At 42.5% G+C, this 27,654-nt stretch overlaps 1 protein-coding gene across 1 annotated transcript in view; it reads left to right on the top strand.

Moving 5' to 3' along the window:
* cox10 (cytochrome c oxidase assembly factor heme A:farnesyltransferase COX10) overlaps positions 1-26,631 on the top strand; it is a 49,525-nt gene extending 22,894 nt beyond the window's left edge. The window contains exons 5-7 of the mRNA XM_033611640.2: positions 15,999-16,069; positions 20,312-20,544; positions 23,451-26,631. Of these exons, the coding sequence (XP_033467531.2) occupies positions 15,999-16,069; positions 20,312-20,544; positions 23,451-23,881 (735 nt within the window). The 3' untranslated portion in view covers positions 23,882-26,631. The remainder of the gene's footprint in view (positions 1-15,998; positions 16,070-20,311; positions 20,545-23,450) is intronic.
* Positions 26,632-27,654: the final 1,023 nt, after the last annotated feature.

Here is a 27,654-nt window from a genome sequence, read left to right as displayed (position 1 = left end):
ACCACCAGAGGTCAGTCTTGTGCAATTAGCAACTGAGCTGACTGCGAGTGGTGGGGATAACGTTAAAGGACTGTAAAGCTGGCCCGCAACAACACAGAGATACCACAGGGGGAAAACAACATATTTTCACACCTAACTCGGTGAATTAAGGGTTTATTTCAACCAAACCAGAGCTGGTTATTGTTGGAACAGTGGACTAACTAACTAGATGACTAACAAGGCTAACCAAGATGGTTTAGGTGAGTTTTATTTTGTGTCTGTTGAGGTTGAATGACGTGTGTTTTACGACGAGATAACGAAGCAATTCTTAGTTCCAAAGTCTTAGTTCAGTGTATGGATGTGTTTCTCTCTTAAATCAGGAAAATAGGTATAAAAATGTTACTCTTCTCTATATTTTGTGAGTTTATTGTTAATATATTGGATTGAAAAAGCTAAGAGAGCTTGCGAAATGTAGAGAAATCACCTGTTGGTTGGGGTGGCTGACAGCCAAAGTTAACAAAGCGTAGCATCAGTAGCCTGCAGCTGCACCTTTGGAGTGGAAGAGACACAGTCCTGATAGTCGTTAGCTTGCCAACCCCTGGTTAGGAGCCAAAAAGTCTGGTTTTGCAGTTTTGCCCTCCAACAACCTCCTCCTCCACACCGTAAATCCAAGAGCAAACTGCCTGGCTTCCAGGCTGTCCTTCCCTCAGGAACCTACTGCAGCACACAAACCAGATTATGGGGGTAACTGCCGTGTTCCAAGAGTTTAGCTGAGCTGTCATTTTGTTTTGTTGGTCAAATTTTTTATTAAGTCTCAAACAGAGTAATTGTAGGATAGTCCTTTAAAGGTACTATATTTTTATATATACTTAATTGTATATATATTTGTTTGTTTGTTTCCAAAAGTAACTTTTATTTAGTTTTGTTTTCCTTGTGTAAAAAAACTGCCGAAACAAAAAATAAATGAATGAATGAATGAATTGATAAATAAATGAACATTCCATTAAATATACTAAAACTAAAAATAGTTTTAAAAAACAGCAACGAATAAACCAAATAATACAGAAATAAATAAGATTTGGGAAGTAAGTAGGAGGTGGAGAGGAATGCTAACTGGAAAAAAAACTAAAAAAAATTTAAAAAAAAGTTTATAAATTTATAAATACATACAAATAAATTCAAAATAAATGAGAAAATGAATTAAAAAAATAGAATATTTATAAACTTTTAAATACATACAAATATTTAAAATAAATCAGAAAAAAATGTATATAAATAAATAAGTCAAAGGGAAATTTAATAGGAAACTAAATAAATAGGGGAATTGGTATTAATTCTATATATTGACAGGATTTAATTACTTTAAATATATATATTTCTTCATATTCCAATCATAATGTGTGAATATTGTTAAGAATTTTAAGGTCATTGAAAGGGTTTACATGCATCATTTTGCTTATATATTATCATTATATCAGTGCCATAAAATGGTCTTAAAATGACTAATATTGTTAATCCCAATTATTTCTGGGACAATATATCATCAAACAATAGTAGGCCTTGTGACAGGCCTAATCCCGTAGCCTTGTAAAATTTTCTTCTTCTTTTTTTCATAACTAATTAGAGCTGTAAAATTACTTTTTCAGACATTTGTTTGGAAGATATTAATGTTGTGCTCCAGTTGTCCGTCAGTAACATAGACTAAAATAGTGCCATTCTCTGGTTTGTGACCATCATTGCGAGTCACCCCCAGGAACTGTGCCAGCGCTTCCCCATTCAGACACACTGGAAGCTGTGTCACGCCACATCCTGACAGGAAGAATTTCTGTTACATTCACGGGACAGATGGCTGACAGCTCACTTCTAGAACCCGTTGAGAAGCTAACTGGTTGCCTTTCCACTTGAGGGGATAGTGAGAGAGGCGAAGGGGATTGGGAGAATATGACAGAAAGAAGCATGGGTCTCGAGGGCAAAGCTCCGGCAGTGGAGGAGGACAGACTCTGACAGAAACTTTGTTACTCTCTTCACACAGTCCTCTCCCATTTGCTCCAGCAAACAAGATTGAAACTCACGGATGAATTATTTACTTCAGCTGCTTTTTGCCACTGTTTACTGTCTGCGCCCTTGCATTGAGTGTATCAGCAAATGTTCCACCTCCATATAAACATAGTTCAATCTTTTCCTCATTTTGTTTCCTGTCACTCAAAGATGTGGGACTAAAAAGAAAAGGGCGAGCACACTAGGAGATGTCTTAAACCGAGTTTATAGGCTGAAAACCACAGCTCTTTGTAGTTTATAATCAGAGATGTAACAGTTGGATGGCATTTTTTATTTAACACCAGCCCAACGTGATGGTTTAAAGAGCGCTCCCCCGCTTCCTGAGGCCAGCTCAGAGCAGAACCTTGATATTAACCACGTGCACTCTTTGTCCTTTCCTATTTGGATCAAGACGGAGGTGGCTGTGAAGCTCTGAAGGATGTTCTTTAGTTTGTTAGCAGTTTAACGTCACTGCAGAGACTGAAGAGACAAAACCTGCATGCTATAGTCTTCCCAGTCTGTCCCTTGCCTCGTCCCTGTCATCCCAAGCCGTTGTGCACTGCACCAATCTGAGCTGCATGAGTGTTATCAGTAGTCTAGTTTACAGAGCATGCTGGCGAGGAGAAAGGGAGGGCGAACAAAGATGCTGATTGAACAATGTAAAGTCTGTGTCACTCTGTGTTCAGTTTGTTGCAGGATAGTTTCAGAAACAACCTTACCTAAGAGGAAATGCAAACAGTTTGAGACCTGCGACCTTGTGTCCCAGTGTGCCAGAGTGCTTACCACAAACCAGAGATTAAGGAAGTGAATCATCCATTTTTGTTTGTTTACCTACAGTATGGCAAAGGAATAGAAGGGATGTGCGTCTCATATATGGAATCAGATGGATTATCTTTTTCTGTACTATTTTCGATAACACGGAAAACGGAAATCAAAGGCATACAAATTATTTTTAATAAAAGATAAATATAACCATAACATGACAATGACGACTTTTCTTTTTTTAGTGTGTAACGGAGAACAGTTGAAGGACTGTAGTAATAAGGTTGCAATGGTATGAGATTTTCATGGTATGACAATCATCTCAGGAAATACCGCGGTTTCGTGGTATCACGGTATGAAAAAATTATTATTATTATCATCAGTGGAAATGACCCTTAAAAGACTGACACCATAGGGTTATTTTTGGTTCAATGAACAAATTTTTTTTGGCTTTATAAATGCGATTGGTATCCCATTTCCTGCATTTCTACATACATTTAGGGATTATGGAAGATACAACAAAACTCAGGAAATAATTAAGTTGGTCATCATGCTAATACCAAATTGAAAAAAAGTTTGGATGTTGTGTAAAATGAATATAAAAACAGGAAGCGAAGATTCTCCGTCCAGTTGCCTTTTTTTCTACAATATTGTAGATAAGCAAACGTACATGGTATGATAACTTTCATATTGTGCTATACCATAAACCCGGTGTACCACTGCAAAAATGAGTATTGAAACTGTTTCAGATATTCAGAATCAATATGTATTGATAAATGAGTATTTTTAATAACACAATTTCCTGTTAATGCCAATGATTGTAAATGTAGACATTGAACACAGTTGTCTGATTTGCTCTTTACAGTACTGGCCATGACTGGCATCTTGTGGCATTCCTAACAATATAGCTTATTTAAAGATTTTTTCAATGCTTCTGCGCTGGCGACAATCGTGACCGGAGGCATAATGTTTTTGAGTTGTCCGTCTGTGAGTTCGTCCGATTTCCGTGAACACAACATCTACAGAGCACCTTGAATCTATTCAAATTGGCACAAACGTCCACTTGGTCTTAAAGGTGGCGTGATTAGACTTTGATGGCCAAAGGTCAGGGTCACTGTGACCTCACATCCGTTCCATTCTCGTGATCACAGAATCTAAGGAACACCTTCAGGGAACGTCCTTAAATTTGTCACAAATGTCCACTTGGACTTGTTGATGAATTGAGTAGTTTTGGGTTGTCAAAAGTCAAGGTCACTGTGACATCATAAATCATATTTTTGGAAAAGAATTCATCCGAAAATTGTGACAGAATTTCACACAAATGTCTAAAAGGATAAAAAAGTGAAGTGATGACATTTTATATCCCAAAGGTCAACTTCACTGTGACATCATAATGTTCTGCTATAACACTTTTCCAGCCATTATTCAACACCAACAACACCTCCCCCTAACAAAAATATCTTTTAAAGATATTTTTGGGGGCATTTTAGCCTTTAATCGATAGGATAGACAAGTGCGAGTGGTCTTTCAGTCAAGCAACACATCGCTTAGCCTGTTTCCTGATGTTCGGAGTAGGTTGTGACATCTTCATTGAAGACGTGTAAAGCATCCATGCTTATAGGTTTAAACTTCTTTGAAGCAACATCTACATTTGAAGCATTGTCTACTGTCGTGGCTACAAAAGACTCAGGACACATGGATGTAAACTGCAACTTGACTGGTTTGCAGAGGCATACAACTACAGAATAGTTGTATTAGTAGGTAGTTGACATTCATCCAGAATCTAAATTTGTTATCCTTAAAAGGTAATGCTGTGGATGAGTGGGGAAAACACTGGCTGCACACAGAGAACCAGACCTCACCATGTGTCTTCTGAGATCCTCATCATTTTGATTCGAAAGGCTTGTTGAATGAGCCTGTCTAGATGAAGGGCTTTATTTTGCCGTGGGTCACCGCCGCAAATACAAATCTGCCGGAGGTGCTGATGGCTGCTGTCATGTTTGAGAGAACAGTGAGGGCCTTCATATGTGTCCGCACCTTATCGCTTCAAGTTTCCAAGGGGCGCATTTCTGCAAGATCTCCAGGACCCGCCGTATCAGAGCAGTATTAAAGCTGACACACACACATTCACACCCGTTTCAGTCTCCTTGTGGTCGGACACAGCTGCAGAGGAAAAATCTAAACACTCACATTCTCTCGAACATATACACGGTCATGCACATGCCTTCTTTTTCGACAGCACCCAAACTGTTGGGAACCTTTCAAACTGGATGTCATGTCAGTCACACCCTCACAGCTATTTGCAAATGCCCACTGATGGCGGAAAGGACTGTTTATTTCTCTTTAAACAAGTGAACCCACACACACACACACACACACACACACACATAGTCTAGTTCTACGTATTCACCTTTCACTGATATGTTTTCCCACAGCATGAGAGACTGAATAGAAAGCAGTCAAGTGTGTGCAAAGTTAACAGTAATCAGGAACTGGAGAGAAAGGCCCTCATTAGTGAGAACGTTAACTTATCAGGCTCAGACTGGAGATATGGCTGGCCAGCACTCCAACAAAGGAATTTGTCGTGTTTGCACAGTTGATATGTTTACAGTGGAGTACCAGCCAGCGTGGCCCAGTGTCTAGTTCAGTGGCAAATTATGCCAAGCTACTTTCTGAAAATGAAGATTAATACTGAGCCATTTCTCTCAAAGATTTGGCTCCAAGTCCAAATTTCTGTAACATTCTTATGGCCGTCTCGGGGCAAATTTATGAATTCACAGTCTGGGGTCATGAGTGGTAGGTGCTCTTTCTGTGGCTTTAAATAAACAGACCCTGTAACGAGAAATCTCTGTGTGAGAGTGCGTCTCTTGATCTCAAAGATTTGCTGCCATCCTCAGTGCCATCCACCAAGAGTTCAGCTTGTAACCTGAGTCTTCCTTCACACTAGGAGGCACTGTGACCTGGTCATGACGCCGCATTTATGATGAAACTGGTGATATGATCCGACACACAAGGCAGGCACGATGAACTATGGCAGCATTTCTAAACAGGAGGCACAGATATTCCCCCAGGCCCCCTGTGTTAGCTGCTTTAGACGATCTTCTACACAAAACTGAAATAGACAATGCTCATTTATCTTTAGCTGTGCACCAAAAACTTTTCTTCATGTTGTTTATGCTGCCAAAGCAGCAGCTGTCAGCGCCTCCTTTGATCAGATGCAGTAGAAGAAAGCAGCTTTTAAGAATAATCCTCTACTTTTAGCATTTTCTCTTGCTTCCTCTTTTTTTGCTCCTCCACTCCTTCCCTGTTGTCGGGGCTCAGACGGTATAGCGTGCCTCTGCCCTGCAGTTTCCCAGATCCTGCCTATATCTTCACAGGCAAAGGGACTGATTAGGGCAAAGGCAATGTGGCTCTGCTCAGCATTAATTGGCTGATTAACATAAGGACAGTTTAGCACTTCACTGTCCCACACTCAGACCATCAATCAGGAGCGAGGCTGTGCCAGCTGGACGGCTGCCAACAGCTCCACACAGACCACTGTGAAGAAAGGGAGAAGAGGCGAGGGGAGACTTGATCCACACTGCGGCCAGACAGAGTACTGCACTCTGTATAGTGGTGCCTCGGAGGAACGAAAGGAGACTTTGCTGTATAGCAGTAGAATGGAGCAGTTTTGGTGTTTAGAAGTATGGATAGTTTCAACTTGTGCTATTTACATGCTACACATTTTTTTATTTCCACTGTGAAAAGTTGTGGATGGTACCAATGGAACCGTTCCGTACCATCCCCATTTTTGGTCCCCCCTCTGTTGGGGTACCTAGCACACAGATCTGGTACTAAAAGGTGGAGCTGTGAACACTGCAGTCTGTTGATTGGTCAATAGAGGACGGTCACTCTGCTCAGGGCTGAGTTGTGTCTGGTTTTGAGGCTCATGTAACCACTGTTCATACTGTTGAGAGTTTTATTAGTAAACTGTAACTGTAAAATGAAAGGATGTATTGAATGTGTGAGGTGACGACGTGAATCCATCAGCACACCTTAAATTTCACTGTGACAACTTTGACCATTACTTTAATTTTTTTATGACATACACTTTAAGTAATGAGTGGATCTTCAAGTGCTTATGTGTATTAATTCGACCGTAATGGCCTATATCCCAAGCCTCACTCAAAAAAAAAAGCATCGTGGAGCGTAGTTCCTGTGGGCTCCAGCAACACTAAACCCCTGAGCTTGCCTGAGAAGGACTAAATGCACAAACCTGCTATTTTTAAATATCCCATGGAGAGAGACTCTCACTGCAGCCTGTTTTATTTTGTTCTGAAAATGTCAGCGTGCAGCCTCGTTCTGTGGACGATAAACGAGGTGCAGACTGATAAAGGAGGAAATACAGTGAGTGCTGGACGGAGCAGTGAGTGACAACAACCCCGCCCACGTTTAAGAGGACTGTTTGTGGTGGAAACTCTAGGGTCTAGGTACCATGTCTGAAGGGTTACTGTTGGTTCCAAAGGTACCATACTGAAAGTGTTTGGTGGAAACGGGGCTTTATATTCCTGTTTACATGGAGCTGTGCACACTCCAAATACTTTGTTAATCACATTAAATTATGAAAAAGTGGAATGACTGGAGCCGCTTATGCCATTTCGCTATTTTTCATCAGTTTGCCACCAGTGGTTAACTTGTTTGACCATGTCCACACAGACACTGTCTGTTGCTCTTTAAACCACCTTGTTGAGAAGGTCGGCTTGGCGATATTTGGACATAACCAATAACCTTTTGAGATCCAAGTCGTTCATAATGTTGAAAAGTCAGTGTGTTTCTCCTTTCGACCAGAAATGTGGGCTTTTCTTTTGGGCATGCATTCCCACCCTAGTCTTGCAAACTGTTGGCAAGTTGGTTTGTGTACAATTATATCTGTGACAACGAACAGAGCAAGAGGCTGTGTGCCACAAACAATGGGAAAAAAACCCCAATTGTGACACATATTCTGAATGTGCTGTACACATGTCCAAAGAATGCTATTAAAATCAGAATAATATTGGCATTGTCCATGTCTTAATCAGGAAATGCTACATTTGAAATAAGGCCTAATTTGTAATTTACAAATTGAATATGCTGTTGACATGTCCCATATCAAATCCAGAATGTTGTATGATCAGAATAATAGTGGAATATTATGTCTGCGCAGACATGGAATCGTGTATTATTCAGTTGTGGAAAGATGTCTGGAGCAGAGGTTATGTTATTTTTTCCCCCTTTTTTTAATTTCTTCTCTCATGAACTGAACTGTGCAAACAATTTGAGCTTTTCATGTCTAATCACACCAGCCGATCCCCTATCATTTCATCACATCAAAGGATCACAGAGGGCGAGGAAACCCCAGAAACATCTGCCAGCTGTCCGTATGCAGCATTCCAGACGCAGACACGTCTCCTGTTTTTATCTCTCACCTCCGCTGCAGATAGTGTGAACTAAATATTGCTATTTTCTCAGTGACAGAAATGAAGTGATGGAGATGTCCTCGCTTCGCTTTTTCTAAACACCCTAGTGCCAAAATTCAGTTTCTAGCTGTTTTTCATGCTGTGCTTTTTGAAATCAAACCATGTGCAGCCTTTTGATGAAAAATTATTCTTCACTATCATTTGATCCTGCCTGCATCATTCTATCTTTATGTTATTAGCTTAGATACACAGGTTCACATACTAGTTGTGCGTTTTGTCATGTGACGATTGAAGTCCATTCTGTACTTGCACACGTAAGGCTGAATCCACATTACATCTCTACTGGTGTACTATTTATACCAGTTAAAAACCACCTACCACCTATCCCTAATTACAATGCACACTGTTTGCTCAGTGTCTGCGTTCAGCCTCTCTTCATTCTCAACACTTTAAAGGAACAGTTTGTGAGATTTAAGGGGATTTAGCGGTGAAGATTGCGGATTGCAACCAGCTGAAACTTCTCCCAATTAGAATCCGTCAGTGAAAAATAGAAACCACAGTATGCGTTATCTGTAATTACTGGACCATCAGTATATCAACTGAAGTGGAAATTGGTACTGGTCTCTATTAAGGAATGTTTTGGGGAATTTAGTGGCATCTAGTGGTGAGGATTGTAGATTGCAACCAGCTGAAACTTCTCCCGGTTAGAATTCCTTCATTGTTCATTGTTCAGGAGGTTTTTACCAGGAGCCAAATTATTCTCAGAGGTCTTTTCCTCTCCAAAACAAACGGACCCAGTGATTGAAACAGGTAAAAACACTGAATAAAGCAGCTCCACGTTAAATAAATGTGTGTTTTTGAGAGGCTCTTGTCGCGGAGGGGCTGCAAACCATTGTGGCTGGCGCGAAATTGCGAATGTTTCTGTCTAGAGCCAGTGTTTGGTCTGTCTGTTCTGGGTTATTGTAGAAACATGGCCGATTCAGTGGACAAGGACCTGCTCCCTATGTAGATGTTAACGGCTCATTCTAAGCTTACAAAAACACACAACGATTCTTATTTTCAGGTGATTATACACTAAAGAAAATAACTTTTTTATTTTATAATCCATTTCTGCCAATATATCCCTCTAAATCCACCACACTGGAACAATGTATCTTCCTGCTGTGTCATCTCTTCTGTAACTTGACCTTTCACCATTATGTCTTCTATATTTTCAGACTTTTTTCCTGTTTCTTCATTCCACCCAGACACACACACACATGCAGGTTCTTGCTAACAGTTTAATAAGTACTTTGGATGTGTTTAACAGGTTCTTCAGGGAAGCAGTGTAAAATCACAGCATTGCTCGCATAGCTCCAAAACTATTCATTTGACTCGAGAGACATCAGTAGCATTTCTGTGACTGAGCAGCAGTCCAGCGTCTACAGCAGAAACACCTTGAAACAACTGTAATCTGCCACTCAAGCATTTTTGTGTTGTGACTAGTCGGGCAGCACGTCTTGTCTGTTTTGTTCCATTTCTTTTCTTTCATTTGACTTCAAAACATCGTGAATGTCTGCCAGAGCCGTTGAATTGACTTCTGAGGAAAGCTTAATCTATGTAAATCTTTGGCTGCTTGTTTGTCAAGTGGTTGATCAGAGACACTTCACAGTTGGTGTTGAAGGGGGGCTTTGAGAGCTCTCGTGCTTTTTTTTTTTTTTTTAAGCAGACTTGGCTCACATGCATCGGAGCACAACCCTCACCCTCGCCCCCGCCCCTGTGGATGTTTGAGTCTGCCATTCAACTCCAGTGTGCAAACAGGTGACATTCTGACAAGTGATGACTTGGTGTTATTGTCGGGTTTAGCTCGTGCACCTGGGTTTCCCTCAGTGGAGCGAGAGAGACGCACTGTTTAGGCCAGCTGATGTTCCTGTGAGCCAAAGGCATACAGCTGCTCAGCTGTGTGCGTTCCTGTGCCTGTGTTTGGGCACACTCTTGCCTCTTGAGTAAACACAGTAAATGCACAGTTTGTAGTTACAGTATCGTTCCTCTCCGACCTTCAGTGCACTTCCTATTTTTTGTTATTGCAGGCAGATAGGGGGAGCGCAAGGAGTGACTGGTGCACAATCAGAGAGAAAAGGTTATCAAGTTTTCTGTCTTGTGTATTCTCCATAATGTTGAGTGATTATACAGGCCACCATCAAACTCCCTCTGCTAATGTGTCACTGTAAATTATATCATGACACAAAGCCAACTTGTCTTCCGTAGCTGCTGCACAAGAATAGGAAGTGTGTGCCTGTAGCCTGTTATCAATTGAGTCCTGGTGGTTGGCGAAGGATCACGTTCTGTCTTTGATAGCTTGGAGGATCTGGCGACAGCACACCCCCTCTCCTGTACTCCTCACTTTGGTCTCGCCTGTTTTCCGTCCTCATCTGGTAGATAATAGTCCCTACAGTTATGGTTTTGTGTGTGTGTACGTGTGTTTATCCTCATAATTGATAGCAGCAGCCAGACGCTCCATAACTTCCGGTTCAGTCCCCCGGCTGCCTCTTTATAGATGAAGGTACCACCTATCAAAAATGCCCCTTTATCCTCCACTGCTCTTTGTTCATGTGTGAGTGTGTGTATCCGTCTGTCCGAAGCTAACCTCCAACACTACTGGACCAATCAGCCTCATCATTTGTGTGTCACATTTATGACTGTATGCTTAAGGGTCTCTTGTGGTTGCCCTGATTCACGATTGTTGTACATGTCATCGACCGCTGACTCCTCGCTCCTTTTAACCAGCTGGTAGGGGCAGCAAGTTTTCTGGAAATCAGCTCAACTAAAAACAAGCCTTACCGTCTGCTAAAGGACACATTCTGGCCGTCTTCATGACTCAGAAACTGACATCTACAGGAAAGTTTGGGCTCATTTTGAAGCAGGGCATCTGCATATTAATTCCATACCTGTTGTGTAACCATCCACTAAAGTGAGGTATGATAGGAGGTGAATAGGTCCTTGATTTGTTATCTTTTGTGCCATCTTGATAATAAGGTGGCAAGAAGGGACAGTTCCAGTGGGAGCAGCTGTGCCCTGTTTCGACAACCAGGGCTTCGACCTGGTTTCGTTCTGTCCTCCGCACACCATCATACCACACCTGGGGTGTTTCAGAGAAGTGCGAAGAGTGTCTTGCCTGCCTGATTTTGTAGACTTGCAGATTTTGTTGAGTTGGTCATTTTCCTTTGATATTTGTGCTTCCTGTTGCTTCTCCAACTGTCTCAGATGAAGGCGCTCTGGAAAATATCACTTGAGTCTTTGAACAGAAAGTCCCACACTCATTGACCTCTGTCAATAATTCATTTAAATATAAAGTGAATAATTTTGGGGTAGGCCTATTTTGTTTTATAACAATTGATTAAAGGTCTATAAGACTAAAGTAATGGTGCTGTAAATGTACAATGGTCAGAAGAGCCCTGCTGGAGCCTGAGACTGCTGCTAAACTCTATAAACACTGAATGTTATGCCAGCTAATTACACAGTCAAGTTACTTTGACTCAGTGCAGGTGATGACCTGTCAGTTTCAAACTGATGCTCTCTGCACCAAACCTTCAGACCTACCTGTAGCAACACACTTGCAAACGCACAAAACACAAATGGCCCAATTATTTTAATGCCCTCGCTGTAACACATGGCAGCGCTGGGCGGAAATAATGACATGGGCTGAGAGGGCCACTGATGCGAACCAGATGAGGCTCAGTGACTTAAAAGGCAGAGAGGGAGGAACGAGAGCAGAACTGGACAAACTGAAAGGACAACAGCACACGCAGTGGGGTGGACCGAATGACTCTGACATTCACGTCAAATCATCCGTACACACACGCGACAGGTTCGTCCAAACAAAACCAACACTGCAGAACTTGTGTTTTTAGATACTATGTGAGTTCTTTGTTGCGTCTCTTACTTACTGTGCGGGTGCCTTATATGCCTGTGGGGGATCAATGCGCTGCTATGCTCAGTATCAGGGGCTTTTTCCTTTTACATGTGGGATGATGTTATTGGAAACTAAGTGGATCCTTTTTACGTGAGCAGTGTTGCAGTGAGCTTGGCCCCGGGCCTGCCCGAGGCCTGGTTCAGCACCGCTCTGCTCTGGCCTGGCCACAAAGTGCATTTCTCTCTCATGCGGCCCCTGACCTCCTGACGCATTTCCTGACCCAGGAAATAGAATTAACACCTCAGCCCGGGCCTTGGGGTCCCACAGCCGTGTACACAGCTGTCCATTAGCCTGGCTCAGTCCAGTCAGACCCGGTTAGCAAGTGTTTCACTACAACTGAACCAAAGCCGGGAAGGGGAGCAGGAGATTTTCTTTGGACCGTATGGAGAGAGTGTATTTCACTGCTAATTTAAGTGTCTTTAGGAGCTTGAGGGATTTTAGTGCCACTGCAATTTCAGCAGCAGCTGGAGCCAAATAAGGAGATGTTCACCAACTTTTCTGATTGTTGTAGACATGACTATTAAAGGCTCTTTTACTCTTGTTACTGGTGCAGATTTTTAGCTTCAAAATAGGACAAAACAGCATAACTTTACTGTGACTCAACATTAGCTGTACGGGGGCGCTATGATAAATTTCTGGCCAGGAATCCTGAGGAGACAGACTCATGCAAACCAGGGTAACACGTCATGCAAAGACTGACAACCTAACAGCTGAAACAGAGACTCAGGGTCGGCATCTCTGCAGTCATTCTGGAGGAGGCTGGGCGATATGGTCTGTAAATAATACACAATATTTTTAGGCTATATTGTGATGTACAATATTTATCTCAGTATTTTGAAATCTCCTCTAAACTACTGTAGATACTAAAATACTAACTGCATTTGCAATTAAGTTAAATAAAGTACCTTTCTAATAAAGTTCATTAAAGTACTGTTATAATAAATTTCAACTACTGTTCTAACAAAGTTAAATAAGGAACTGTTAAAATAAATTAAAGTACTGTTCTACTAAAGTCAGATAAAGTACTCTTACAATTAAGTTTAATAAAGTACTGTTCTAATAAGGTTAAATAAAACATTGTTCTAATGAAATTAAATGGCACTGTTGTCATAAAGATAAATAAAATACCGTTCTAATGAAGTTTATTAAGGCACTGTTAAATAAAAATTAATTAAAATATTCTTTAAATAGATTAAAGTATTGTGACAACAAAATTAAATAAAGCACTGCTCTAATAATATTAATTAAAATACTGTTCTAATAAAGCCAGACAAAGTACTGTTACAATTATGTTTAATAAAGTATTGTTCCTATAAAGTTAAATACTGTTACAATAAGGTTAAATAAAGCACAGATAAAGTAAAGTTAAATAATGTACTGTTACAATAGAGTTAAGCAAATAAAATATTGTTGCAATAAAGTTAATGAAAATATTGTTATAATAGATTAAAGTACTGTTATTATAAAGGTAAATAAAACACTGAAATAATAAAGTTAAATAAACTACTGTTATCATAGAATAAATTTAAACCATTGGTGCTTTGATTCTGAAGGACCTGGCTCATCTCGGGGAGGAAGTTGTTCAAGTTTTTGCTGTGAACTAGAAGCTTCGGTCAACAGTTAGCAGAATGGTAAAGCGTTACAGTGGCGGCGTTAAACATGAGGATTTGTTCACTGTGAGCTGGAAACAAACACTTCAAACAAACACCAACAACACTTCAGTTTACATATTAATAACATTTTCAAGTAGCACTGGTGTTCCATGGTTGCAAAATGCATTTAAATAGTCACGGTCTGGAGCCCCTGCAGGTACAGAAGTACACACCTCACCTGCTCACACAGTATTACTCTGGAGAGAGTTGTCTGGATGGGCAGCAGAGTGCATGTGACGTATCATGTTGTGGGTCTTATTTTTGTGTCTCTGAGAGGGAGAAAACCAAATTGCCAAATCGAGTCTGATGCCAGTGGCTTTAAGAAATGAAGCAACAGTTTATACTCAATGTTGGCGACATGGTCATTTTATACATCTCACGTTGTTCATTTGTATTTGAATCTTAATTCCACGTCTGAGTCGAGCATTGTGAGATATGTTGTGCTTCAGCCCTTAATGGTGCAGCCCGCTCCCTAATGCTCCTCCATACGATATGAAACGCTATGCCTTCCACCAGGAGTTTTTTAATAATATGGTGGCTTTCCAATGTCATGAGTGCAGTAAATCTGGGAACCGAGGTTTAAGAAGAGAAAAGTGGATTATCTGTTTATTAGATATTTTATGTGAACCATATATCAGGAAAGATGGATCTCCATATTCTGTAGTCTAAGTGCTTTATCTGTTTTCTTCATTAGTTGAAGGCTCTTATGCAGGCAAGCAAATACACACATGTAACGTGCTCGCTTACACACACACACACACACACACACACACACACACACACACACACACACACACACAGATTAGCCAGTTCCTGCGTTTAAGCACCCCATGTGTTTGCATTTTAGTCACACATTGCCAATCTCATGGGAGCACTTTGAAGCATACTCCTCCAGAGCAGATCATAAAACAGGAGTATAAGTAGTTTTTCACATACTTGTATCCCAGAACACCCCCCACCCTCCACCACCACCACCTCCCACCCAACAGCTCACTGCCTCCACCTTCCACCTCCAGTCTATTTTCTCCAAGTGCAGGGTGAGCATTTGGTCCAGAGATTTGCTATGACCATGCCTCACATTGTTTCTCTCCAGATGTTGCACAGAAACACTCAGAGGCATACATGGTGGTATTCTGAAGTTGCCATGTTGATTTACATTTCTGTGAACGTTGACATGACCGACATTGGACAGCCTGTAGGCGGAGAGAAATATACAGTATATCACAGTGGCTGTATCTTTCCATCCACACCTTTGTTTGTGTGCATCTGCAGAATGATTCCACTATAAATCTTTCTTTGTCGGCTTTATTGTATCTCGGCCCAACATTTGCACCTCGACAACATGAACCAAACCACATCTGTGCTTTTTTTTTCCTGCAGTGTAGGAGTTGTAGGAGTTAAAAAAACTTCGAAGCAAAATTTCAGCAACATTATAGACTCAGCATGTCATGATAATTGATACCAATACCAGTGAAATTCCACGTTTCTCCACTCCCAATTTGATAGTACAGTAAAAACAAATCAATAAGGCCATGTACCTGAACACACACTTCTTTATTAAAAGCATTTAGATTTAATTTAATTAAAATTGTATTAATAACCCCCAAAGATCCGCCTTGAACCCAAAGTACTAATCTTTATGTGTTCGAGAGACAAGTGGGCGAGGAAACATGAATGTATAGCCTACAGTATATCAACATATTTCTCCAGTAGCTGGAGAGGTGCCAGTTCATCTCCTGGACACTGCCAAGGTACCCTTGAGGAAGGTGCCAAGCCTCCAACTGCCTGGGGCACCCCACCCCGACATCCCCCCATTTAATGTATATACTGTAGCCTATAGGTCCTTTATAGGTTTGTGCATGTGTGTGTGTATTTCAGGCGTGTGTGTACATGACAATGGAGTGAAACAGTTGAATTTCCCCTCGGGTATATCTTCTTCTTCCTTTGGCATTTAATGGCAGACTAAAACACTTCTAGGTGTATTTGCTGCCCTGGTAGATCCAGAGGAACTGCCTAGAAAAACAAGTACCATCAGAATTTTGCCGTTGACTTGGTAACTCAAGTATCGGTTTTCATGACCGATGTACTACAGCTGCAGTTAAACATCCAAAGAAGATGGATGTGTTTGTGTGTGTCTCCTGCATTAACCGGCCTGTATTTCTTCTTCTTCTGTCTCCACAGTACTTTGAGGTGCCCTTCGACTCCAACATGAACCGCACAAAGAACCGTCCACTCGTCAGAGGACAGATCAGGTACAGTTTTCTGCCTTTGTGTTGTTTTGTTTTTTCTCTTTATTGGTTTATAAAAGCAATATGAACATATATAAACAAAACCCACAACCAACTTTTACAAATAATAAAATAATATAAAATAATTAAAAAACCATACCATAAAATAAGGATAGAGAATAAATAAGATACATAGATTGTGCCAACAAGGATGTAAAGATCAAGACATACATGTAGAGACAGTGTGATCACACCACAGTATGTTTCTAGTACTTACTCAGACAAAATCAGGTCAACCCATTCATCAATACGAGGTACCTGGCTTTGTGTTTATTTACCGGTTGAAGATTGGGCAAAGCAGCCCTGTCTGCACTTTTTCTTACTTTAAAGACAGTGAAGAGTGACTGGAGAGTGGACAGGAGCAGAGAGTCTTCGACAGCTCAGCAGGAGCTCACTTCAGTATGGCGGCAGCGCCAGTACATGACAGCTACTGAGCCTCCCAAGCTGCCTTTTGTACCACTCACAGTGGACGAATGTCAAAGTGTGCTGCTGCTCTCCTGCTCACTGACCTTATCCTTATCTTGGTGAGGTGAAACATGACCCTGTGATGTCAAAGCATGTGTGTATTTGCAGGCAATATTATAATGGCCACACCTTAAATAAAACAGTAGCACTAAGCACACATCCTGTATTGATTTACACCCTTCAGCTCCTGAGTTATCATGGTGCTGAAGCAGACTGGGAGGTGTGTGTGTAGAGCAGCAGCAGCCACAGAACGTAGCTGCCAGTAACAGAAACGCATGCCAGCACTGACAGCCCTCTGCTGCACAGGTGTAATATGAGCGTGTTACCAGGTTGGGAAGGAGCGGGGTTGAGGTTAGGGTGTAGTTTACCGAACCACTCTTACTTTGCTACCTTCGATGTTTAGATGTGAGATAACCTCTGCATTGGTGCTTGGTGAATTGCATGCATCGCCACGCTCCCACAAATCTGACTCAGTGACTGGATATGCCCGTCTCTACCTGCCCCTTTGGGAGACTGCCACCGCTAAGCAGCAGATACTCACTGATGCATAAACCATGAACCATGAACTCCGTTCTCATTGTCAGTGCCAGGAAACTGCCTCCTTTTGCATTTCAGTCTTACAGGAAAAGCGATCTGTCTCTCCTTTCATTTTTATTCTTGAGGAACAAAAGCAAACAACCTGTTGACTCGAGGACAAAACGCCTTCCTCAGCAGTACGATTCACCAGCAACACAGGCACTTTACGACTGAAACAGCCTGTTAGTACAATAATTGGACCTTGACCTGCAGCTATCTCATCCAAGTTTCAGGAATTCTCCGCTGACGCGCTGTTTAAAAGTGGACTCTCGTGCTGTTGAGCCATTGATTGAAGATGTTCTCTCGCTATCTAAACACAGCCTCTTCACTCTGGCTTTTAGCCTGTGTCTGACAAGAGTAGGTGTGTGTTTCTGTCTGTCTCCGAGACTCATAGAAACACAAGATCTCCCTCTCTTTGTCTCTCCCCTCTTCTCTCTCATACATCCAACCTTGTGTAGAGATGGCGAGCAGATGGGAGGCTGCACTGTCCTGTCAAACAAGCCATCACAGGTCCACATTTTACACATTCTCTATGTTATCTTCAGGACCAGGCTTTGTATATGCCAAACGACGTTCCCCCTTTACATCTGTCTTACTGCAGGCGTCTGTCTTGCCAGTGTGATGGGAGCATCGGAAATAGTTAGTCATCTCATGTCGGGACTACAATGGTGTATCATCTTTCCCACCTTTTATTGTTCCTCTGTGAAATGTGGATGACAGTCCCTCGTCCTTTGTAGTGGTTTTGCAGAGTTTGAGGCTTCCACATGTGGTGATGCTGAGTAGCTTTCAGCTGAGTAAGAGGAGGAAAACAAAAGATCACTTTTAGTCTCATCAAGCAGACTTCATCAGGGGATGGTCTTTGATTTTTTTAACCCCTTCCACTCAGGAAGAGGACAATGGCGTCCTCAGCTGACATTACCATCTTTTAGCGGCTGTTATGGGCATAGTTCTTTGGCTAGAGTGAATATAATCTAGAATTTCTGCCTACTGAGGTCCTTAAACAGCCTTGGAATTGCATAAATTGATATGACTAAAAAGCTGAGACTCTTGTGGATTCAATGAGACCAATTTTATTCATGTACGATGATGTCATCCCCCACAGTAGACATTTTATTGTAGTGAGACCATTTTTTTTTAAACAGACATCACTGTATAAAATTATCTATTGTGACCTCAAGGACAGTCACAGCCTCATGAAACTTTACAAACACAAACTGGAGACGACAGAGCTCACACACAGAAGGGTGCAGAGGTAGGCTGGAAGTTTGCCCAGTATTGCTTTATAGATAAAAAAATATACCAATGCTGTTGTCTGTGAGTGGTCAGTGACGTCCAACTCACCAAATCATAAAGAATGCAGTGATGAGTAAGTGACTTTGCATTTGTAATAAAACGTAGAGATGTATACTAAATCAAGGCTACGTAAAATGGAGGAGGCTACATGTAATATGTCACCTCTTAGCACTGAAAGTAAAAAGGACGTATCTCTAAAATAAAAGCCAATCTTCAGTTTAAGCTTTCCAGCTGGAGCAGCAGTAGGTACATTAAATGAAAGCTTCTCATCTATCCATAAACCTAAGTACTTGTATGAGGACAGTCTTTCAATGGGTTTACCGTCGGAGGTGCAGATGCCAAAAATGAGTTACCTGCTCTTTTCACACATAGGCTCATTTGAACCTTACACAGACTTTTTACTAGGGAGCTGGCAGAGTAAAGTTTGTTTAATGTCTGATCCAAATGATTCAGACGTTTGCATTCGTACATACAGCTCCTCCGGGTAATGTCTAGATAATATCAGGTTTGTAGTTCATGAGTGAAAGGAGCGTAAGTGTAGCATTTTTCTTTGGTTTCTTTGCTTTTTCTGCACAAATTGCATCATAAAATAGCGAGGCGAACTCTTGTCTCTTTCTGTGTCTTGTCAGGGTGTTCTCAGAATGTTTGTGCTCCTTTCTGGCTGTCAATACGACAGAATATCTGTGTGTTTGTAAAATAGTCCAAATGTGTGCGATGTCTAGTCTTTGTAGGTTTCAGTAATCTGTAGTCTGTTCCCAGTTTTAGATCCGTCCCTGAAGCCACGGTGATGTTGGCAAAGCTCACACACAGTTTTCCACAGTTTTCTTTTCCCTCTCTGACCACTTGAATATTTAACAGGTAACTAAGTTTTTAAGTAGAATCATCCTGTTTCTTTAACGTAATGGCTAAATCCCTGGTGTTTTACATTCGGATCCCTGGCCTTGATTGTGGTCTGACCAGCGAGCCACATCTTTTGGTTTTGTGTATTGACTTTACCCACCTGACGTTATGACTGCGGCCGTGTCAGACTGTAAGCGGAGGACAGCAAACGCACCTCAGGCCGTGTGACGCACTCCCTCCCCTGACCCCCGCTGAGCCAGCCCACAGTCAGACTGTCGACAGCCCGTAGCCAGCCTGCATGGCCCCACCTCAGCCCACATAAAACAGACATAACACCACTAATCACATTAATGCAGCCATCTCCCTGCTCAGCCACACCACCAAAATAAAAGCCCTGTTTGCTTTTTGAAGAAAAGGCCTGCGTTTGGTCAAGATTTTAATCTACCCTCTCTTTAATTTATGGAGCATTTACTGGTGAATTTGAACCAGACCTTGGCATCGCTGCTTTCAATAAAAGATGAGGGGAGGAGGAGGAGGAGGAAGTCTTCATCCAGCTAAAAGCCTGAGCTGCAGTGGTTTTCTCCAGCGAGTTTTGATCTCCGGCGTGTGCACATGCTCTTCATCTTGCAGGGCTACTTTTATCCCTGACAAACTCTTATCAGATGAGCTTCCTCTAAGCCTCCCGTTTTGAGACTCAGCCATGCACGGCTGCTCACTGTTAGTGTGTGGCCCCCATGGGTCTGTCTGTGTGTGTGTGTGTGTGTGTGTGTGTGTGTGTGTGTGGGGGGGGGGGGGGTTATCATTGCCTTATCTAGTGTCTGCATAAGCCAACAAAAGTTTATCATCCCATAGTTCCCGTGGCGGTGACGGGCTTTTGTCTGTGCCTAAATTGTGTATTGTAACTCGCCTTTTATTTAAAGAACTCATCTTTTAAACTGGCCTTTGTATATTTTTCTTTCTCTCACTGATTTATCTGATTCTCATATTGTCTCCGTCTGTTTCTCTGTCTTGTCTGCCACTTCCTTTCATCAGTCCCCTCCATGCAGTGTCCTTTGCGCTGGCCTGTGGGATTCCAGGTGTTGCTCTGCTCACGCTGGCGGTGAACCCCTTGACCGGCTTCCTGGGCGCCCTCAACATCTTCCTCTACACCTGTTGCTACACGCCGCTCAAGAGGCTCAGCATCACCAACACCTGGGTGGGAGCAGTGGTGGGTGCGATACCTCCCGTCATGGGCTGGACGGCTGCAACAGGTTGTCTGGATCAAGGTACGAATCAGCAGCTGAGATACGAGGACGTACATCTATACCAGTATATGTCAGGTTGGTTTAGGGAAAATTACCAGTTGAAAGCCATCCTCAACTCAGAGTCATTTATCGAGCACTAGCGATAAACATTTAACTTTTTCGAGCACTTAAAACATTTAATGTACCACGACATCACCTGAATGTGTCGACTAGTAGAGCAAGATAAAAACAAACTGGAAGGCGAGTCCTTCTCATCACCACATTCAGGCAGCATCCCACTGCACACTCAGACTAGGATTGCATTATATGCAACAAAAAAAATCACATCACAATTACTTTGACAGATATTATGATATAAGTGATGCTAAAGTAATCATTCATTGCAGCCCTATTCAACGACAGTATTTCTATCATAAACTGTGTGATCTTAAGGCCCAGACACACCAAAGCGACTTCAGAGAGCTAGCAGCAACAAAAGCCCCTGCTGCATCCCCTCATGTCACAATGTGTTGGCCAGAAAGTTGCACATGAACACACCATTAAGATTTCAACCGACAGCCAACAAGCACATACATTCTGCGCCTGCATGAAGGAAGTTACTCTCCACACCAGCAGATGGCAGTAGTCTGTAATCGTCATTCAAAAAGGGAAACCTGAAGACTGCCTTGACGCTAGTTAGCCAGTTAGCATATTACCAACACAATCCAGCGTTGAAAGAGCAGAGCAGTATTTACTGTGCGCCAGTGAACAACAACACAAACCATAAAGAGCTCAGTTGCTAAAGAAAAATAATCTTAGTTTATGTAACAAGTTTGTTTTGGTCTCCCTCCCTCTTGACTGTAGCTCTTTGTTTACTTTCCTCACTTCCGTTTCCCTTCTCGTGAGCTAAACTGCTTATTGGAGTGATTTCATTCACCGCTGGGCTTCACCAACGTCAATTGAAAATGCCAACTTGAACCAGCGGCTGACCGTCAGTTTGGTCGGTCAGGGCCTTTAGGTGTCCCTTCTCTCACCTTTTAAATGTGCCACAACCTCAGTGTGTTACTGAACAGCCCTGCTATCTCCAGTCTGCACACTGTGTAAGAGCTGTTGCCATACGTAAAGTTAATAAAGTTCACATTGCCATATTTGTCTCCCTAGTTTGCGGTAGTATTTTGCTTTTTATTTTTTGGTAGAGACATTTATAAATATTTAATTCAATATTCCTCCTAATCGTTTGGTTTTGGACAAAACAATTTGAAATCATTTCATAGACTAAACGATCAGTTGAGATTAAAAATAATTGATAGTTGCAGCCCCAGTTAAATCACAAAGCTGTGTTCCTGCACCAATACTTATTTGAGAGCTGGCTGGGTTGTTGTTCTCCACTGAGTTCATCAGGACCTCTCTGACCAGGCCTGATCTCACACCACATAAAGCTTTATTTACATACGGCCTGAATCCCTGCGGAGCTGTTGGTGCTCTTGTTCCTCGTTCCTGCGCATTCTGAATGCACTTATTGTAAGTCGCTTCGGACAAAAGCGTCTGCCAGATGAATGTAACATCAAGTTAGCGAGGAGACGGAGACCGAGGGGGGCTTATTCAGCTTGTTTGGTGGACACATTAAGTGCTCTGTTATGGCAACTGTATGAATGTGTTTTATCATGCTGCTGTAGTTATCTCTGAGAGGTGCTCACACAAGTTTATATTTACGCTCCAAATATTTAGATAGCTCTTTGAACATAATGCTTAATGAATGTATTGGCTTTTCATCTGTAAAATGAAAACAGTTCTTTTCCATTCAGGGCCCATTGATTCCATGGTAACTCATCCTAAAAACAACCTGTGAGACGAACCTGCCCTTTGAGTGAACCGTGTGTTATCAAATGATTAGACCTAATGATTACAGTAAATATATTCATATAGCCAATGTTCTCTCAGAGCAAAGCTCACCATCAAACCAAAGCCTCTTGCTGTGTTCAGACAGGATTTCACATGTTTACTAAAAGCAACACAAAAGCAAACCTGCGTCGCTGCTCTCTGATGTGGAATCTTCTGCTGCTTGTTGTGCTGACTCACTCTGATTAGTACTTACAGTGAACACGACAGTCACACAGGTCTGTTTGTCGCCCTCACACAAGACACCGTCACTGAAAAACAAAGTGTTGGGGCGGAGGTGGGGGATGGTGTCACGGCTTCCTGTCACTCTGAACGCTTGTTCTTCTGGTTTGACTCATTTAACGTATCAAATGTGACACTGATTATTACTAAACAGTGTAATAGTGCTGGGAACAGCTGCCCCGAGACAAAAAGGAACCTGTGAATAAAGTCAGCAACATTTAGTGCTAGCTATGTTGAGATAATAATCAGTACAGGGTTTCTACTCAGTATGGAATTTGATCTTAATAAGTTTCTTGTCTGGATAAGTATGGAAAAGGATTTGTGTTCCCCCTATTTTGTTTTCTAAAATATAACACTCGGAATATCTAAATATAAATTGATCAAAGAAGCATTTGGAGCAACCAGCCAGACCCGTTAAAATGTTAACCACTGTGTTAGAGAGCTTGATGTCGTCGAAAGCAAGGCTGCGACTGAACACGTACACCTGTCCAGAGCTGCCTCGACCCTTGTACGTTACAGCCTGCCAAACAGCTCCGCCCCAATGCATCATAAGTAAACCAAATCCAGACATGTGCAAAAAAATTAAAATGAGGCAATACCTTTGAATTGCATATAAACATATCGTCACAAATACCAATTATTGAGCTTGTCTAAACCTGTATGAGTTGTGCTGGGATGAAGTTATCAGAAAGGTAAACTGACGCCTATAAACATCCCGAATACAGAACACAACTTTTATTTCAGCACTTGGCCTAGTATTTGGCATGTTCATGAAATAAGAGTCCCTCAGACTCTCCCCTAATCTCTCCCTCTGTTTACCCCCTTAGGTGCTCTGTTGATGGGCGGCTTCCTGTACAGCTGGCAGTTCCCCCACTTCAACGCCCTCAGCTGGAACTTAAGGGAAGACTACTCCCGCGGTGGCTACCGCATGATGTCCGTCACCCACCCCGGCATGTGCAAGCGTGTGGCCCTGCGCCACAGCGTGGGCTTGATCAGCCTCTCGACCGTAGCGCCCGTGCTGGACGTCACCACCTGGACCTTCCCTGTCATCTCCCTACCCATCAACCTGTACATCAGCTACCTGGCCATCCGCTTCTACCACAAGGGTGACCGCAGCAGTGCCCGCAAGCTGTTCTTCTGCAGCCTGTGGCACCTGCCCATGCTGCTGCTGCTGCTGCTGCTCTGCAAGAAGCCTCGCAGAGTCCAGGAGGAAGCAGCTCTACCTCCGGCGGCGTCACCACTCGCACCGCAAAGCTAGCTCGTGTCACAGACCTCTGAGAGCTTTATTTTACCTGAGACACTCCCTCAGTGTCTCCTTTAACCACTGCTTGTGTCGGAGGTGTCTGTGTGACCGACACATTGTTTTATCTGTGAGTGAAGTCAGTTGTCGCTCGCTGCGGATCAGGAAATGAGCTGGAAATGATTTGGATCAAAATAACTGATTTACAGAAAACACACTGCATTATGACATCAGGGTGTAATCATTTCAGTGTGTGTGTACTGTATATATTCTGTATTTATTTATATAGCAGCTCCTCTCCATGTTGTACATGACTGATGTTAATTATCCTGTACAGTGTAAATCGCTCCTATGGATCCACACAGGGATCACTGTCTGCAGATTACTGCATTGTACAAATGCACATTAGAAGAAGAACATATATATATAAAGGACATGAGGACGTCTAGAGATGCACCCATCGCAGTTTTATTAGCCAATTCTGATTTTCTTCCTTTCTCAGAGCTGTGACAGCGCACACAGACATGTTTAGACCTTTTCTTTAAAGCACCAGGAAACTTGAAATAGTGAAAAAGCTTTTATAATATCAAAGATGAGTGTCTCATCAAGCATCCACAGAAAGCTAAGTGAAAATAAAAGTTTACAACCTCGTTCGAAAGCTGCTCATTTAGCTGCTCAGACCATTTCTCAGGATTGTGGGGGCGTGACCAGATCACACTTGAATGACAGCTCCCCTTCAGCTCAACTAACAATACCACTTTAGATTCATTTAACCACTAGCGTTAAAACATGTTGCTGCTGCGGAATAAACCACCAAATCTGTCAAAGAGCCCAACCTGGTGAGAAAGCTAACTAGCTAACAAGGTTAGACCACTCAAACTATACCTCACAGGAACAAATCTGCCTCCTCTAGGCTAGTGAAGGTGTGACCCACCCTACTGTCCCTCTGGTTGGCTAGTACTTGTTGCCTTTGTTGGTTGGATTGGTTCGGATTATGTTGAGAGTGTCAAGGTAAGCCAATCAGAGGCAGTAAGGCAGATAAGGACGCTATCCTTGAGACGCAAATTGCCTTCTGGAATATTGTGCTAACCGTTCTAGCATTTTCAGTCCACTTGCATGAAACGGTTAGCATTAGCTTTTCTATGTGACACTTCAAAGCTTAGTATCAAGCAGCCAGGGGCGTAGCACCAGATTCAGGGCCCTATGCATATGCAGATTACCTTTTCTGGGGAAAGGACTTGGCGGTGTGCTTCAGCAGCAGTCACTCACTTGGCTCTTGCTGCGTTTAGAGACAAATCCTAGTGCAGGGGTGGACTAAACCATTCTGCGCCTTCACGGGGTGAGAGGGGCCTCAAAGAGCTTCCACTAGTTCAGTCTTTCAACCATTTATTTAGCCAATTTTGGTTTAATTATGGGACTAATTACTTAGAATTAAAAAAATGCAAACAAAACCAAAGTTTTTGTGTCAGGCTTTTCAAGGCCCCCCCTTGAAAAATCAGTCCCCCCACTAGGACGCCCCTGTAGCTACCCCTGTAGTCTTTGAGTTACTTTCAATAAACATCTAATTAGCAGACACGAGTAGACCACCCATATCTGTGTTCTAATGAATTATACCTCCTGGATGAAGAGGCTAAGTGTGTTAGCATCTTCCATCCACTTACATGCAACAATTAGCATTAGCTTTGCTTATCAGTGCAGTGATTCATACATATTTGAGTGGTGTACTCCAGCCTGCTTGTTAGCTTAAAGGCCTTTGCGCACTGAGAAAAATAAATACGACCTCACGTTGTGTCAATCATGTTTGCACACTGTGTCCGAAACTTTTGTTCGACATAAAACTTTTCGGAACAGGTTCGTTTTTCTGCGTTTTTCACATCCGTCAGAGCCTTTAGAGACGTTTGACTGAGAATCAGTGAAGAAAATGTGGCAGTGGGACACAGAATCATTTCATAACTCAGACTGCTTTCTTTCAGCAGGTTAGGTGGTAATATTCAGGATGATGAATTCGATGAGGAGGAGGAGGAGGAGGAGGAGGTGGACCGCACACAGAATGTGGAGGATAGCTCCGCCCCTTCTTGCAGCTGTGGTACCAAATGAAAGGCAGGGATAGAGTGGTGACAGCCAGATAGAAAACTCCAGTAAGAAATATGTCTTATTTTGTCAAGTATTGAGAATTTTCAGCAGATAGAGGAGGACGGAATAACAAAATGCATCCGAAGAAAACGGACTGAGTGTGTGAAGGCCTTTACAGTCACTTTCAAACCATGTGCAGCTGCAGGGGAATAATTTTCAACTTTTAAGAAAGGGTTTCGGTGACACTGACAAGAGTTCGTTTCTGTCTGTGTTGCTGTTTGCAGCATGAAACTTCGCACTGCACATGTTGGTAGATTTGATTGGTACAGGATCGGCTAGATCTGAGACGGTTGGTCGCCAATGAAGCTGATTCTGGACGCCATCCGATCGATCGGTGCATCTCTACGACACCATGTCATGAAAAGATTTCTGTTTGTCAGTCAGTGTATAAAAATAGGACAAATACAGACTCTTGAAGCAGCTGTGACTCTGTTCATTGTTTGACTTTCATGTTACTTGACAGTTAAAGCCTCGTTGTGTTTTGCTGCTCAGCGAACGCACCGATGGTTCCTCATTCATTTTCATAATGGTTTAATTCAACACGGTTGGCCTGCACCAAAACGACGGGAGTATCTTCCACCTGTACGAACCACAGGGGCGAATGTTCTCTAACAATAAACACGTCATGATTGTAACTCTGTCTCCTGTGTCATCATTTGGTTTCCACTTGAAGCTCCATCTAAAGTTGTGCCTGAGTGGCTGCGTACCTGACACACAGAGCACCGCCGCCCCTTGTTAGGTGGCGCTGACTCCATATAATATCTGGATTTAAGTTTCAATTATAGCCTTAGTGGATATGCTGCTTTAAGCACAAATCACCAAACCCTCCAATAAGCTCCATTTAGCAGGCCACCTCCGCACCTGTCAGTCAACATGTGCTCCCCTTCCGCCCTTTACCCCTAGTTTTGGTATTTGGTTACAATTCCATCACCGCGCTCGGGACAAAACAAGCGTCCCCTTCCCCTCGCCGCCGTCCTCCCTCCATAAAAGGAGGCTGTGGGATTTAGCCAAGGCCGGGAGACCTGAAACGGCTCGACATCCTCGTAAAGCGTCCGACCGGATACAGAGTTTCATATCAGAGGGTGAAAGGGGAGCGATGGAGCCAGCTGTTACAGTCGGGGGGGGACAACACACACACAACCTGTGTGGAGATTGAATGACAACCTCCAGGGCTCAGTGTGATGGTTTACAACATCCGCTCCGACAGAGGTGGAGCAGCGGTGCTGTCTTGTCCTATCAGCCAGGAGAACAGCTCCGCTCTCTCTGTGTGAGTTTCTGGAGTTTTTCACTCTTGGTGTTACTTCAGCGTTTGATGGTGGAGCATATGAATTATATTTGGTATTCAGCGTCAGGCCAAGAGCTGAGCTTTCAACTGTTGCTTGATTTATTAATCCTCGACCTTCAGAAGCATTCCTCCTCAGAGAGAGATGTTCTGATGAAAGGTAAATTCATTTTTTCAAAGTTTCATTATTCAGAGAAGTTTTGCTTCAGATTTAGACTCAGGGAGTTTTTACTTTATGAACTTTACTTAAATTAACAAGTGGGGAGTTTTAAGGCCTTCACCACTCAGGGAATGTTTGGCTCTGTGTAACTGTGCTTCAGTGTCTGAGCAGGTCGATGCATGTGCTGTTTTCAGATTCATCTGCTGAAGGAGGAAC

This window comes from Epinephelus lanceolatus, chromosome 21 (assembly GCF_041903045.1).
Source record: "Epinephelus lanceolatus isolate andai-2023 chromosome 21, ASM4190304v1, whole genome shotgun sequence".
NCBI classification, from domain to species: Eukaryota; Metazoa; Chordata; class Actinopteri; order Perciformes; family Serranidae; genus Epinephelus; species Epinephelus lanceolatus.
Note: the sequence above shows the minus strand (reverse complement) of the source record. Positions and strands in the feature narration are given on the sequence as shown.